The following is a 14,611-nucleotide window of genomic DNA, read 5'->3' on the forward strand; positions in this document are numbered from 1 at the left end:
AATCATTCCTTTTTAATAAAATAATTAAATATCTAATAATTTCTTAATAGTGAATCCTATCCCTTAATATGAATGGACAACAAAGCCCTATCTTAAAGTTCCAAAATTGAGATAAGGTTTGTATATTTTAGATCACATTTCATTTAGGGTTTTATTTTATCTTTTATTTGATTTTCAATAAATGTTATTTCAAAACAAAAATCATTATTATTTTTGAAAATTTATAATTAAGTCAAAGTATTACATGTAAAAAAAAGTCAATTAATAGATTATATCGAGACCATTAATGTACTAAAGGTGATTAAAAATTGGATTGGGTAGGAAATAGTTCAAAATTAGTTCTTATATTAACAAATATTTTGTTTGTTCAAGTTTGATCCCACATCAAAGGTCATTCTTGTAAAACATCATCGAATTTGTATAGATCTACCTAAAAGAGTTAATGATTAATCTCTCTTTAAAAACGATCGATCTTGTAAAAATGAGCCGAATCTCTTAAGTTTGCTTTCTCTTTTTTGTTTTGCCCAGCGATAATATCAGCTCATAAATTGATTACCTCCTTCCTTTTCCTTCCTCCCATCAATTTTTTTTTGTTTTCTCTTTTTAATTTACATATCTTTATTGTCTTCACAAAAAAAAAATGCACACGTACAAATATCAAACACGTCAAAATAGACATAAAAAAAAGAATCATTAACATGTAAACTAACCGAAAGGTGAGCAACATTGTAATTAAAAAAGTGATACATAATCAGTATTAGTTATTTTCATATACAGTAAGACACATTGCATCTTTAATAAGACAATACAAGTTCGAGTCTTGGAGATGACTTATTAGAAAGGACAGCTACGCACTCAAATATGGGCAACAAAATAAACATGAAAGATACAAAAAACAACTAACATAAATTCATATTATGAATCAATTTATTGATAATGTGTCTAAATATAGTTCACTGTATCAAATTATATATTGTCAATGTATCAAATACAAACCTTTATTAAAATCATTGCGGGGCAATTACAACCACTTGTTTGCCCACATTGCGACCACTAAAGAGCCCGATTATAGCAGCAGGGCCATTCTCCAAACCTTCAACAATGTCTTCCACATACTTTACCTTCCCTTCTCTAATGTAAGGCAATATAAAGTCCAAGAACTTCGAATATTGTGGATAGTAATCAACTGTCGCGAATCCTTCAATTCGAATCCTCTTGTAAACAATCGACATTAGATTGTGTACCCCTTCAGGTTGATCACGGTTGTATTGTGAGATCATTCCGCAGACGGCAATGCAACCATGGACTCTCATGTTGAGAATCACAGCATCCAACATTTTACCCCCGACGTTCTCGAAGTAGATGTCGATGCCTTCGGGAAAATACCTGAATTCAAAAAGTTGATTCAATCAACTTGAACTCATATATAATTTGATTCTATTGGATCATAAAAGAAAGTTGACAATTCAAACATGTCCAACTAAACAACTTGAATCCGAAATATCCAAACATTAACTTGACCTAACTCGAAATAGTCTAATGTAAACCTAAATTGACCTGATCCAAACTATCCAATTGACAAAGTCTTTATAGAAGTGATTTTTTAGTTAGTTTAATGTATATATTGAGATAATCAATCACCCAATCTAACATGGTTTGAGAGTTTTTGTATTTGAATCTTGTCAATCATTTTTCCTTTTTCTATGTATTCATGTAATTTTTTGTTGTCCATCGAACTTTTTTTTCACGAACTACATCCAAAGAGAATTGCCCAAAAAAGCCTACCATTGCACTCTTGAAGGTTCGAACCCAAGTGGGATCTAGGATGAACAATCATTAGTCACCAAGCCAGTCATAGGAGTTCAAACGTACCAAAACTATGGATCAAATTTTAAATCTATTCATAAGCTTCAAAACATTTTAATCGAATCCTCAAATTAAAATATCATTTCAACAAGATCTTTCTACCACTTTAGTAGTCGGCTTTAACATTAAATATTAGCTTGGATTTAAACAAGAGTATGGTGGGGACCATCGCGCCCAAGCCAGAAAAAAATTAGAAAATTTTAGTAAGTTTGTAAAACTTTTTGAAAATTTGATTAAGTTTCTTAAAATTTTCTAAAATTCTCATTAAGCCTCTCAAAAATTTTTAAATTATTATTGAACTCTCAATTTTTTTTTAAAAAAAATTCTCATTAGACCCCTCAAAATTTATAAAAATTTTAATTAACCCCCAAAACTAACTATTAGATCCAAGATACATTTAATGCTAAAACTAACCTTTTCAAAGCTGCATTCAAATCAGGCTCTTCCTTGTAGTTGAAAGCTTCATCAAACCCAAATTTATTCTTCAATAATTCAACCTTGTTTTTTTTTCAAAACAAATGGAAGTTAGTTTTTTAAATATACAAAATGTAATGATATATAAAATAGATAGGGTACATGATAGCATGGAAATTTTGCATATATATAAAAATAGTTGATTGAGTCTAAGCTCAATTGGTATGGGTATTGTTATCAATGTAGAAGGATGTGGGTTCAAGTTTATTTAAGATTAGAAATTGTGATGCTATACTCATATGGAAGGACGCATATATAAAAAAGAAAAAAAAAGAGATCAATTTATGGGTGAGTATTTGGTATATTGTAACTTTTTTTTATTCCACAAGTAGCCTTAAAAAATTGACATGTCTCTTTTTTGTAAATATCTATTTCTTTAATATTTTACTATAGCTCTGTAGTATACTTACAAACCCCTTATTCTTTGATAAAAAAATAATATTATCCAAAGAATAAAATTGAACATACCATAAAAAAACATTATTAGGATTTTTTTTTTATGAATTACAATAACAGGGTAAAGCCCGAACAATAAAGGCAATTAGTGCGACTCAAACCCAAACCACATCTAGGACGGTGAACACCTTAAATCATCAGGCCACCACATAGGATTCCAATATTAATGTTTTTAAAAAAGTTATTACCTATATTTATCATCCACCTACTTATATATATAATTGGTTAAAATATGCTTCAAGTCTCTGCATTTTTTTATATTTGGAATTTAGTCCTTTTATTATTATTTAAAAAAAAAATTTAATTCGTCAACTCTTTAAATTTAAAAACTCAAGTACAATTGTTAACATGATTGACATTTTTCTCTTAAATTCATTGATGTGATATTTTTTAAATTAAAAGAAATTTATAACCTTGTCTTGAGTCCCAGCACTGCCAACAACATAGCAACCCATTAGCTTTGCAAATTGGCCAACAAGCTGTCCAACAGCACCAGATGCAGCTGACACTAACACATATTCCCCTTTCTTTGGTGCGCAAACCTCATAGGATCCTCCATATGCAGTCAAACCAGGCATCCCTGTTAAAATTTCAGATTTACTCATTATATTTTAATTTGATATAATATGATCCTTCTATTATTATAATTTTATCAATTAATAATTTTGTAAAAATAGAAACTTACTAATAGTTGAATAGTTGGATGACCATTTTGTAACTTTTCATAGTTGGACAACCAAAAAAGAAATTTACTAATAGTTGGATGACTACTAGTGAAGTTTACCCATAACAATAAGAGATGATGAATTATGCCCAATATAGGGACTAAGTCCCAAAATTATAATATAAAAAGAAAAAGGAAACGAAACCATAATTTCAAGAAATTACCAAGAATTCCAATATAGTAGGAAAGGGGTATATCAGTATGATGGATTTTAAAGAGCCCTTCACTTGATTTCAGCAATGAATACTCTTCCCATCCTGTTAATCCCCAAACCAAATCTCCTTCCTTGAATTCTGGGTTTCTTGAATCAATAACTTTACCCACTCCAAACCCAGTTATTAGCTGCAAATAATTACGCCCTTAATCAAAAAAATAAAAAAGTAAAATCCTGTCATTAATCCATCAAGCATACATAAATTATGAATTTAGTTTTTTATTCTAATTTTAGAAGGGCCTAAAGAGCAATTTTCCATTTTTAGAGGCAAGGCCTCTAGCTACCGACCTTGTTACAAATACTCAAAAATTAAATTATTGGTAAGTTTTTGCTTTAGTCACTTAATTTTAAAAAGTTATGAAATGGTCACTAAACTATTCAAAAACTTTCATTCAAGTCATTGCTAATGTATACGGTATACTCTTCTCTGTTCGCACACCATTTTGTAACTTTTTGAAGTTGAATGACTAAAACGTAATAATTAACAAATTTACATACTACTAGAATAAAATAAAAGAACAAAGACTGAATCCGTAACTTACAGCGGCCGGAGTGTATGAACCGAAGATTTCTGAACTTCGGTTCGTCATCAAAAGTCGCATATAAGGATCACATGATAAGTAAAGATTCTTCACGAGAATGCCTTTGGAATCACCGGCAACCTTCAGTTTTAGATTCTCCTCGACAGTGATCGCCATGTCTGATTCTTTTGGAAACCCGGAAACATAATCCTTGAATATCACCTTTTTGTTGCTCACCACTGCATTTTTCTCACTACCATCCGCCATTGTTGTTTTGCTTGGTACTTTTTTTTTTCTATGGTGAATATCACGTTCTGAAATAAGCTGAGCTTCTCGTCTGTTATTAGGTCTTAAAGTGGTCCAATTGTGCTTTTGGTCCTTCTATTATTTTCAAATTTGAAAATTAGTCTATTTATTTTAATTTGGTATAATTTAATCTTTGTGATGTTATTAGTTAGTTGAAATAGTTAACTATTCTGTCAAATTTTATACTATTGGTCTCGGCATACTGTTTGAATTTTAAAATTTCAATCCTAATTAAAATGCTATTTGCTAATTTATAATATTTTCTAGAGCTTATGTGGCAAATATATTATCAAATGTATAATGCTACGTCGGTTTGCTATTTGCACAAAAATAATAAAAAAATCTTGTTATTTTAATCCTTCTAGTAGAATTTAACCTAGCTGTTCTATTTACTATATTTAAGTAAGTTCGTCCAATTAAATGTGTTTTTTGCTAAGCTGTATTGAAAGCGTGTCTAATCGAATGTGTTTTATACACTCTCTTCAAAAATAGTCTATTTGGCCAGTTATTTTTTTTCCAAAATATTCAACTAATTTAATCAGATTTTTCTTTAATTTTTCATTCAAATTTTATTTTATATTTCTTTGATAAATGAATTTTCTTATAAAATATAAGATATAACTCTTTATTTATTTATTTTTAAAATAAAAGTTTAAAATTATTATCCATAATACCTAATCAACAGTGACCCAGTGTTTTCATGTTGAAGTGATGAGAAAGTGATATAATCATGAATATTGTATTGACTTTAAGTGTGTGTGTTTTAAATAAAAACTTTTTAAAATGTTTAAATAATTTTAATGGTTCATTAAGAAATTTTAAAAAATTCGTGATTGTCTTTCTCGACAATAACATAAAAGTACATCAAATTTTATTAATAGAAATGAAACTAATTTCAAACAATTTACTTAACAAATATCCAAAATTATATAATCCTTTTAAGGAATAGAGTTGATTGCAACTTGCAAGTTTCACAAAAGAATAAAGATTTCAAGATCTTTTAAGTAAAGATAAGCAAGTCTCATTAATTTTAATCTAACTTTAGATTAAAGTTATTTAATTATGGATTAAATTTTAATTGGTTTGGTTATTTAATATAGACCGAGATAAATCTTAAAATTATACATGAAATTTGATTTTATATGCAACGTGATATATAAACTTTGATTGTGGTTCAAATGTATAAATGCAACTTTAATTAAAATGTCTTCACAAAAAAAATACACATGTACAAATATCAAACACGTTAAAATAGACATAAAAAAAGAATCACTAACATGAACTAACCGAAAGGTGAGCAACATTGTAATTAAAAAGTGATACATAATCAGTATTAGTTATTTTCATATATAGTAAGACACACTGTATCTTTAATAAGAGAATACAAGTTCGAGTCTTGGAGATGATCTTATTGGAAAGGACAACTATGCACCCAAATATGGATAACAAAATAGACATGAAAGATACCAAAAACAACTAACATAAATTCGTATTATGAATTTATTTATTGATAATGTGTCTAAATATAGTTCATTGTATTAAATTATATATTGTCAATGCATCAAATACAAACATTTCTTAAAATCATTGTGGGGCAATTACAACCACTTGTTTGCCCACATTGCGACCACTAAAGAGCCCGATTAAAGCAGCAGGGCCACTCTCCAAACCTTCAACAATGTCTTCCACATACTTTACCTTCCCCTCTCTAATGTAAGGCAATATAAAGTCCAAGAACTTCGAATATTGTGGATAGTAATCGAATACCACGAATCCTTCAATTCGGACCCTCTTGTAAACAATCGACATTAGATTGTGTACCCCTTCAGGTTGATCACGGTTGTATTGTGAGATCATTCCACAGGCGGCAATGCGACCATGGACTCTCATGTTGAGAATCACAGCATCCAACATTTTACCCCCGACATTCTCGAAGTAGATGTCGATGCCTTCGGGAAAATACCTGAATTCAAAAAGTTGATTCAATCAACTTGAACTCATATATAATTTGATTCTATTGGATCATAAAAGAAAGTCGACAATTCAAACATGTCCACCTAAACAACTTGAATCCGAAATATCCAAACATTAACTTGACCTAAATCGAAATAGTCTAAAATGTGTAAATCTAAATTGGCTTGATCGAAACTATCCAATTGACAAAGTCGCTATAGAAGTAAATTTTTTAGTTAGTTTAATGTATTGCGATAATCAATCACCCAATCTAACATGGTTTGAGAGTTTTTGTATTTAAATCTTGTCGATCATTTTTCCTTTTTATATGTATTCATGTAAATTTTTGTTGTCCATCGAACTTTTTTTTCATGAACTACATCTAAAGGGAATTTCCCAAAAACGCCTACCATTGCACTCTTGAATGTTCGAACCAGGTGTGATCTAGGATAAACAATCATTAGTCACCAAGCCAATCATAGGAGTTCAAACGTACCTCAACTATGGATCAAATTTTAAATCTATTTATAAGCTTCAAAACATTTTAATCGAATCCTCAAATTAAAATATCATTTCAACAAGATCTTTCTACCACTTTAGTAGTCGACTTTAACATTAAATATTAGCTTGGATTTAAACAAGAGTGTGGTGGGGGTCATCGCGCCCAACCCAGAAAAAAAATAGAAAATTTTAATAAGTTCGTAAAATTTTTTGAAAATTTTAATTAAGTTTCTTAAAATTTTCTAAAATTCTCATTAAGCCTCTCAAAAGTTTTGAAAATTTTATTGAACTCTCAAAATTTTCTAAAAGAATTCTTATTAGACCCTCAAAATTTATAAAAATTTTAATTAACCCCAAAACTAACTATTAGATCCAAGATACATTTAATGCTAAAACTAACCACTAGATTAGTAGAAAGTCCTAATTGAAACAATATTTTGAGAATCCCATTAGAACGTTTTGAAGTTTAGAGGTAAGTTCAAAACTAAATTTATAAATTGAGGGTGTCCAATGCAATTAACACTAAAACAGTTGGATCATTTCCTATTAACTTAAACACATATGGGATAAAATAATCACTACACATATATACTGACCTTTTCAAAGCTGCATTCAAATCAGGCTCTTCCTTGTAGTTGAAAGCATCATCAAACCCAAATTTATTCTTCAATAATTCAACCTTGTTTTTTTTCAAAACAAATGAAAGTTAGTTTTTTAAATACACAAAATATAATGATATATAAAATAGATAGGGTACATGATAGCATGGAAATTTTGCATATATGGAAATTTTCTTTAATTGACACATATACAAGCATTTTAAAAAGTAAAAATAGTTGATTGAGTCTAAGCTCGAGTAGTATAAGCACGGTTATCAATGTAGGAGAACGTGGGTTCGAGTTTATTTAAGACTAGGAATTGTGATGCTATACTCATATGGGAGGAAGCATATATATATATATATATATATATATATAAAGATCAATTTATGGGTGAGTATTTGGTATATTACACTTTCTTTTTATTCCACAAACAGCCTTAAAAAATTGACATGTCTCTTTTTTGTAAATATCTATTTCTTTTAATATTTTACTATAGCTCTATAGGATACTTGCAAACCCCTTATTCTTTGATTAAAAAAATAATATTATCCAAAGAATAAAATTGAATATACTATAAAAAATCATTATTAAGATTTTTTATGAATTACAATGACAGGGTAAAGCTCGAACAATAAAGGCAATTAGTACGACTCAAACTCAAGCCACATCTAGGACGGTGAACACCCTAAATTATCATGCCATCACATAGGGTTCCAATATTAATGTTTTTAAAAGGGTTATTACCCATATTTATCATCCGCCTACTTATATATATAATTGGTTAAAATATGCTTCAAGTCCCCGCATTTTTTTATATTTAAAATTTAGTCTTTTTATTATTATTTTAAAAAATTAATTCGTCAACTCTTTAAATTTAAAAACTCAAGTCCAATTGTCAACATGATTAACATTTTTCTCTTAAATTCATTGACGCAATATTTTTAAAATTAAAAGAAATTTATAACCTTGTCCTGAGTCCCAGCACTGCCAACAACATAGCAACCCATTAGCTTTGCAAATTGGCCAACAAGCTGTCCAACAGCACCAGATGCAGCTGACACAAACACATATTCCCCTTTCTTTGGTGCACAAACCTCATAGAATCCTCCATATGCAGTCAAACCAGGCATCCCTGTGAAAATTTCAGATTTACTCATTATTTTTTAATTTGATATAATATGATCCTTCTATTATTATAATTTTATCAATTAATCATTTTGTAAAAATAGAGATTTTCTAATAGTTGAATAGTTGAATGATCATTTTGTAACTTTTTATAGTTGAATAACCAAAAAAGAAATTCACTAATAGTTGGATGACTATTAGTGTAGTTTACCCATAAAAATAAGAGACGATGAATTATGCCCAATATAGGGACTAAGTCCCAAAATTATAATATAAAAAGAAAAGGAAACGAAACCACAATTTCAAGAAATTACCAAGAATTCCAGTATAGTAGGAAAGGGGTATATCAGTATGATGGATTTTAAAGAGCCCTTCACTTGATTTCAGCAATGAATACTCTTCCCATCCTGTTATGCCCCAAACCAGATCTCCTTCCTTGAATTCTGGGTTTGTTGAATCAATAACTTTACCCACTCCAAACCCCGTTACTGGCTGCAAATAATTACACCATTAGTCCATCAACCATACATAAATTATGAATTTAGTTTTTTATTCTAATTTTAGAAGGGTCTAAAGAGCAATTTTCCATTTTTAGAGGCAAGGCCTTTAGCTACCGACCTTGTTACAAATACTCAAATATTAAATTATTGGTAAGTTTTTGCTTTAGTCACTTAATTTTAAAAAGTTATGAAATGGTCACTAAACTATTAAAAAACTTTCATTCAAGTCCCTGTTAATGTATAGCCTTCTCTGTTCACACACCATTTTGTAAATTTTTGAAATTAAATAACCCAAACGTAATAATTAACAAATTTACATACTACTAGAATAAAATAAAAGAACAGAGACTGAATCCGTAACTTACAGCGCCCGGAGTGTATGGACCGAAGATTTCTGAACTTCGGTTCGTCATCAAAAGTCGCATATAAGGATCACATGATAAGTAAAGATTCTTCACGAGAATGCCTTTGGAATCACCGGCAACCTTCAGTTTTAGATTCTCGTCGACAGTGACCGCCATGTCTGATTCTTTTGGAAACCCAGAAACATAATCCTTGAATATCACCTTTTTGTTGCTCACCACTGCATTTTTCTCACTACCATCCGCCATTGTTGTTTTGCTTGGTGCTTTTTTTTTTTTTTTCTTTTTCTGTGGCGAGTATCACGTTCTGAAATAAGCTGAGCTTCTCGTCTATTATAAAGTAGGCTTAAAGTGGTCAAATTATGGTTTTGGTCCTTCTACTATTTTCAAATTTGAAAACTAGTCTATTTATTTTAATTTGGTGTAATTTAATCTTTGTGATCTTATTAGTTAGTTGAAATAGTTAACTATTGTGTCAAATTTTATACTATTGGTCTCTGCATACTGTTTGAATTTTAAAATTTTAATCCTAATCGAAATAGTATTTGCTAAATTATGATATTTTCTAAAGCTTATGTGGTAAATATATGATCAAATGTGTAATGTCATGTCAGTTTGCTATTTGCACAAAAATAAAAAAATATCGTTATTTTTAATCCTTCTAGTAGAATTTAACCTAACTGTTCTAATTAAAATGCGGATTTGATTTTTTTCTTAAAAGTATCCTCAAAAAAATCATGTTGAAGGATGAATTGAATAAATATTTTTTAGAAAACCCTCATCAATTATTTAATAAAAATGGTTAAGTATTAGATTAACTAATGACATTATAAATATAGATGACTGCATTATGAAAAATTAAAAGATGAAAACTAAATCTCATATTTGATTATAAGATAGGGACTAAAATCAAAATTTTACCTTTTAAATTTCCATTCTAGTTTGATTGCGTATACCGTTTGTAGTGTGAGGCTGAAAACTAGAAAGGGATATATAAATTTGGACCGTAGAATCTTTTTTTCAAGAAACTTCATTGAAAATCAATATAGGGCTCCAATGCCTCCACGTAAGCAATGAAGGCTTCTCTAGGCAGACAAGTACTGCTCCCTTCTTCGCTCGATGGTACGGACCTTTTTCTTCTTCTTTTTTCATTATGCTCCATTAATGCCCTCCTTGTCATTCTATTTTTATTTTATATCAGATGTTGTTGCTCATATTAGAGTTGGGTCTTACTATGAAATTGATCATTTCAAGCTTCCCACTGAAACCCAGAGCAGCTCAAGTTAATTCGTGTTATCAAGGTCATAATTAAACACATTTTTCTTGTTTATGAGTTTAGTTTTTGAATCCCAGTGATATCTGTGTTTGTAAGGTGAGTCAGAAGTCTAAGCACAGCATCTCATTAAGCTACCCAAGCACGTCTTCTCTTCGAGCATATTGTTGGACAAAACACGTTAGCGAATAAATATAAATATTTATATTAAATACGAGATCCAAAAAATAATATAAATAAACATTTATATTTATTTAAAAACCTCAAATTTGAAAACAATTAGATAAACATGAATTTGGAAAATCTAGAATTGGATAAGAGAATCGAGTTTTACTAGATGTTGAGTCCTATTTTCACATATTTCTTAAGACTGATTCAACAGCTCCTATGGTACTTGGAAAAACGTTGGTCATCTGTCTCTCAGGATACAACAAGAAGATTATCGAAGCAATAGCACCTCTACCGTGATCAACGAACAAATCTTGACTTCTTCTATCACTGAAACATTTAAAAATTTGGAGTGAAAAAGAAAGAATTTTGGGAGTGAAATAAATTTATTATGTCTCTAAAGAATTCTAAAGATACAAATCTGCATTAAAGGAGCCTTTTGTCCTTTTAAATCAGATTCTGTATAATATCTGCTAAGAAGAAAGTAAATACGTATTGGGCTAAAATATCCATAGGCTCAAATATTTTACATTACCTACGTTATGCAAGTACACACTCAATATTCTCAGTGAATTTGGATTCGCACCCCTGCTATGCATGAGGGAGAGCATTAATTTAGTCCTTCAATAATCACTAAGTTGGCTTACATATATATACAAGTTCCACACTTGATTTCCAAATCAATGTGAGACTAATACTTTTCATTTTCCTCAACATAATTCACAAATAGCTTACATTGAGCATAAATTTCATATTCATCACTCAAGTATTTTGAGCGTATGATATAGCATTGTAAAGGTATCATGGAGTAGAATATAAAATCATAATTTTATTATTCAAATCTCCACCTTTATCAACCGACGATATGCCTCAGAGTTTCCAAAGATTATATCTTTTCCAACACACTTCAGCGAACGGAACCAGAAGAAAGTGGATGCGAAGTTGTTACCCAAATTAGATGAACAGTACGCCTTCGGATCGGAGATTGCTGGAGATGTCTTATATCGTTTTTGGGTAATGGGGGTTACCATATTTAAACATTTGACAATCCTCAAATCCCAATCCTATTTGTTGCTTGTTTTCAGATTGCAAATCAAAGCTAATCTCTCAAACTTACAGAATTCAGTGTTTTTTACAACAAAAAGAAATTGAATCAAAACTCTATCCTTCCATCCAATTTCAATACAAAAATTTAGTTATATATATAAGTAAGCTTATTGCAACTTCACCAACTCCGATTACAACTCGTTCATTTTTATCAACTAGTACTTGGAACTGAAATTGAAAAAGTAACAGCACTGTCCATTATTATTGAATCCAAACTAATTAATTCGGTCTATTTTATAATGTATGATCTTATTTGTTCGCACTGACCAGTGACTTAAATAAAAGCTTTAGAATAGTTTAACGTGAATGAATCCATAATTTATAGCGTGTATGGACCGAAGATTTCTGAACTTCGGTTCGTCGTCCAAAGTCGCATATAAGGATCACATGATAAGTAAAGATTCTTCGGCGACCTTCAGTTTTAGATTCTCGTCCACGGTGACCACCATGTCTGATTCTTTTGGAAACCCGGAAGCATAATCCTTGAATATCACCTTTTTGTTGCTCACCACTGCATTTCTCACTACCATCCGCCATTGTTGTTTTGCTTGGTGCTTTTTTTTGTGAAGATCACGTTCTGAAATAAGCTGAGCTTCTCTTCTACTATCAAGTGGGTCTAAAATTGGCCAAATTATGGTTTTGGTCCTTCTATTATTTTCAAATTTGAAAATTAGTCTATGTATTTTAATTTGGTATAATTTATTCTTTGTAATCTTATTAGTTAGTTGAAATAGTTAATTGTTCTAGCAGAATTTAACCTAACTATTCTAATTAAAATGCAGATTTGATTTTTCTTAAAAATATCCCTTGAAAAAATCATGTTGAAGGATGAATTGGAATAAATATTTTTTAGAAAATCCTCATCAATATTTTAATAAAATGGTTAACTATTACTATTAGGTTAACTAATGACATTATAAATATAGATGAATATATTATGATAAATTAAAATATGAAAAATAAATCTCATATTTGATTATAAGATAGGGACTAAAATCAAAATTTCACCTTTTAAATTTCCATTTTAGTTTGACTGCGTATACCGTTTGTATTGTGAGGCTGAAAACTTGAAAAGGATATTTAAAGTCCAATCAATTTCGACCGTACAATCTTTTTTTTCAATAAACTCGTTTAAAATTAATATCCAATGCCTACACGTAACCAACCAAATATGATAATCGTTTGGGTAAATTATTATCATTTTTTGATCAATGGGATAATTACAATACTTCTCTAACATTTTTATTTATATAAAAAATATGTAGGATAAAACATACGTTAGTGAACAAATATTATAAATAAATATTTATATTTATGTAGAAAACAATAGATTTATATATATTTAAAACATCAAATTAATCTAGAAAAACAATTAAGGGAATTGAGTTTTACTAGATCTTGAGGTCTATTTTTATAATTTCTTTAGGATAGATTCGGCCACTCATATGCTACTTGAAGAAATGTTGATCGTACGTCTCCTAGAATACAATAACAAAATGATCGCGACAATATAGTACGATCAATGCAATGATCAAGAACAAACATTGCCTTCTTCTATTATTGAAACGTTTGTAAATTTGGAGAAAAAATTTGTTGTGTGTCTTTAAAAAATTTTACAGTATTCTTTAAGTTTTTATAGGTATTTAATATGGAGGAAATCTAGAAATTCACATGAATAAAGATACAAATTTGCATTAAAGGGACCTTTAAATCAATTTGATTGGAATTAAATCAAATCAAGATATTTATCATTTATATATAATTGTTGGTTAAATTATTTGAAAGAGAAGAGCTTTTAGGAATGATTTTGAACCCATTCTTAGTGCACATTTTAAATTAATAATTTAGTTGTCAAATAAATTGGTGGTTCATTTGTCATTTATGCTCTGTAATTGTCTCTTCACCTTCGTTTCGATTATAAACAAATAACCCTTTGATCCTTCCTTAAAACAATGTTTAAAAGAGTGTAAAATACAAAGTAGGAGTGATATATCTTTCTTTCTTTATGTTGTTTCACCAGAAAATGAAGATGAAAAGTGTATTGATATATCTTTGAACTCCCATCACTAATGTTCTAGAGAGGAATGATGCAGGAGAAGCCACAATAATAGAGCATCTCAAGGCATAATCACTACTTAAGTGACAAAATCAGGGAGTATGGTGATAAATGTTGTGATGGGTGCATGTTGCTAATCTCGGCTTCATTCTACTATTGCTTTCAGTGTCAATTCTTTCTTCATAAAGCTTGTGCTGAACTACCAAAGATGAAGCCTCTTTGGCATCATGGATGCCAATTTGAAACTTCAGACAACATTTTCAAATGTGAAATTTGTTGTTTCCTTTCTAATGGCTTTGCCTACAAATGTAACGAATGTGGAGGGCATGTTTGCCTTCGTTGTGCGACACTTCGTGCTGATGCTCTAACATGTCCGGGACATGAACATATCCCCTTCTTTTCT

The 14,611-nt window shown here is 29.9% G+C and overlaps 2 protein-coding genes across 2 annotated transcripts; both read right to left on the reverse strand.

Moving 5' to 3' along the window:
• Positions 1-887: 887 nt before the first annotated feature.
• On the reverse strand, positions 888-4,564 carry LOC105796310 (2-alkenal reductase (NADP(+)-dependent)). The gene is made up of 5 exons (XM_012625944.2): positions 4,277-4,564; positions 3,685-3,862; positions 3,210-3,376; positions 2,281-2,363; positions 888-1,386 (listed from the first exon to the last, which is right to left on the reverse strand). The coding sequence occupies exons 1-5, from the start codon at positions 4,520-4,522 to the stop codon at positions 1,008-1,010; spliced, it is 1,053 nt and encodes a 350-aa protein (XP_012481398.1). The 5' UTR covers positions 4,523-4,564; the 3' UTR covers positions 888-1,007.
• Positions 4,565-6,038: 1,474 nt separating this feature from the next.
• Positions 6,039-9,907, reverse strand: LOC128031870 (2-alkenal reductase (NADP(+)-dependent)-like). The gene is made up of 5 exons (XM_012625943.2): positions 9,608-9,907; positions 9,057-9,234; positions 8,583-8,749; positions 7,612-7,694; positions 6,039-6,524 (listed from the first exon to the last, which is right to left on the reverse strand). Exons 1-5 carry the CDS (start codon positions 9,851-9,853, stop codon positions 6,146-6,148), a joined length of 1,053 nt encoding a protein of 350 aa, XP_012481397.1. The 5' UTR covers positions 9,854-9,907; the 3' UTR covers positions 6,039-6,145.
• Between the last annotated feature and the right edge of the window lie 4,704 nt (positions 9,908-14,611).

Source organism: Gossypium raimondii, chromosome 3, assembly GCF_025698545.1.
Source record: "Gossypium raimondii isolate GPD5lz chromosome 3, ASM2569854v1, whole genome shotgun sequence".
NCBI classification, from domain to species: domain Eukaryota; kingdom Viridiplantae; phylum Streptophyta; class Magnoliopsida; order Malvales; family Malvaceae; genus Gossypium; species Gossypium raimondii.

Coding starts and splice junctions, on each gene's coding strand:
- LOC128031870 (XM_012625943.2), bottom strand. CDS start 9,853: ATGGCGGATGGTAGTGAGAAAAATGCAGTGGTGAGCAACAAAAAGGTG. Junction 9,235..9,607: donor GTCCATACACTCCGGGCGCT/GTAAGTTACGGA, acceptor AATTATTTGCAG/CCAGTAACGGGGTTTGGAGT. Junction 6,525..7,611: donor TTGAATGCAGCTTTGAAAAG/GTCAGTATATAT, acceptor TTTTGAATTCAG/GTATTTTCCCGAAGGCATCG.
- LOC105796310 (XM_012625944.2), bottom strand. CDS start 4,522: ATGGCGGATGGTAGTGAGAAAAATGCAGTGGTGAGCAACAAAAAGGTG. Junction 3,377..3,684: donor CTACTATATTGGAATTCTTG/GTAATTTCTTGA, acceptor AAATTTTAACAG/GGATGCCTGGTTTGACTGCA. Junction 1,387..2,280: donor TTGAATGCAGCTTTGAAAAG/GTTAGTTTTAGC, acceptor TTTTGAATTCAG/GTATTTTCCCGAAGGCATCG.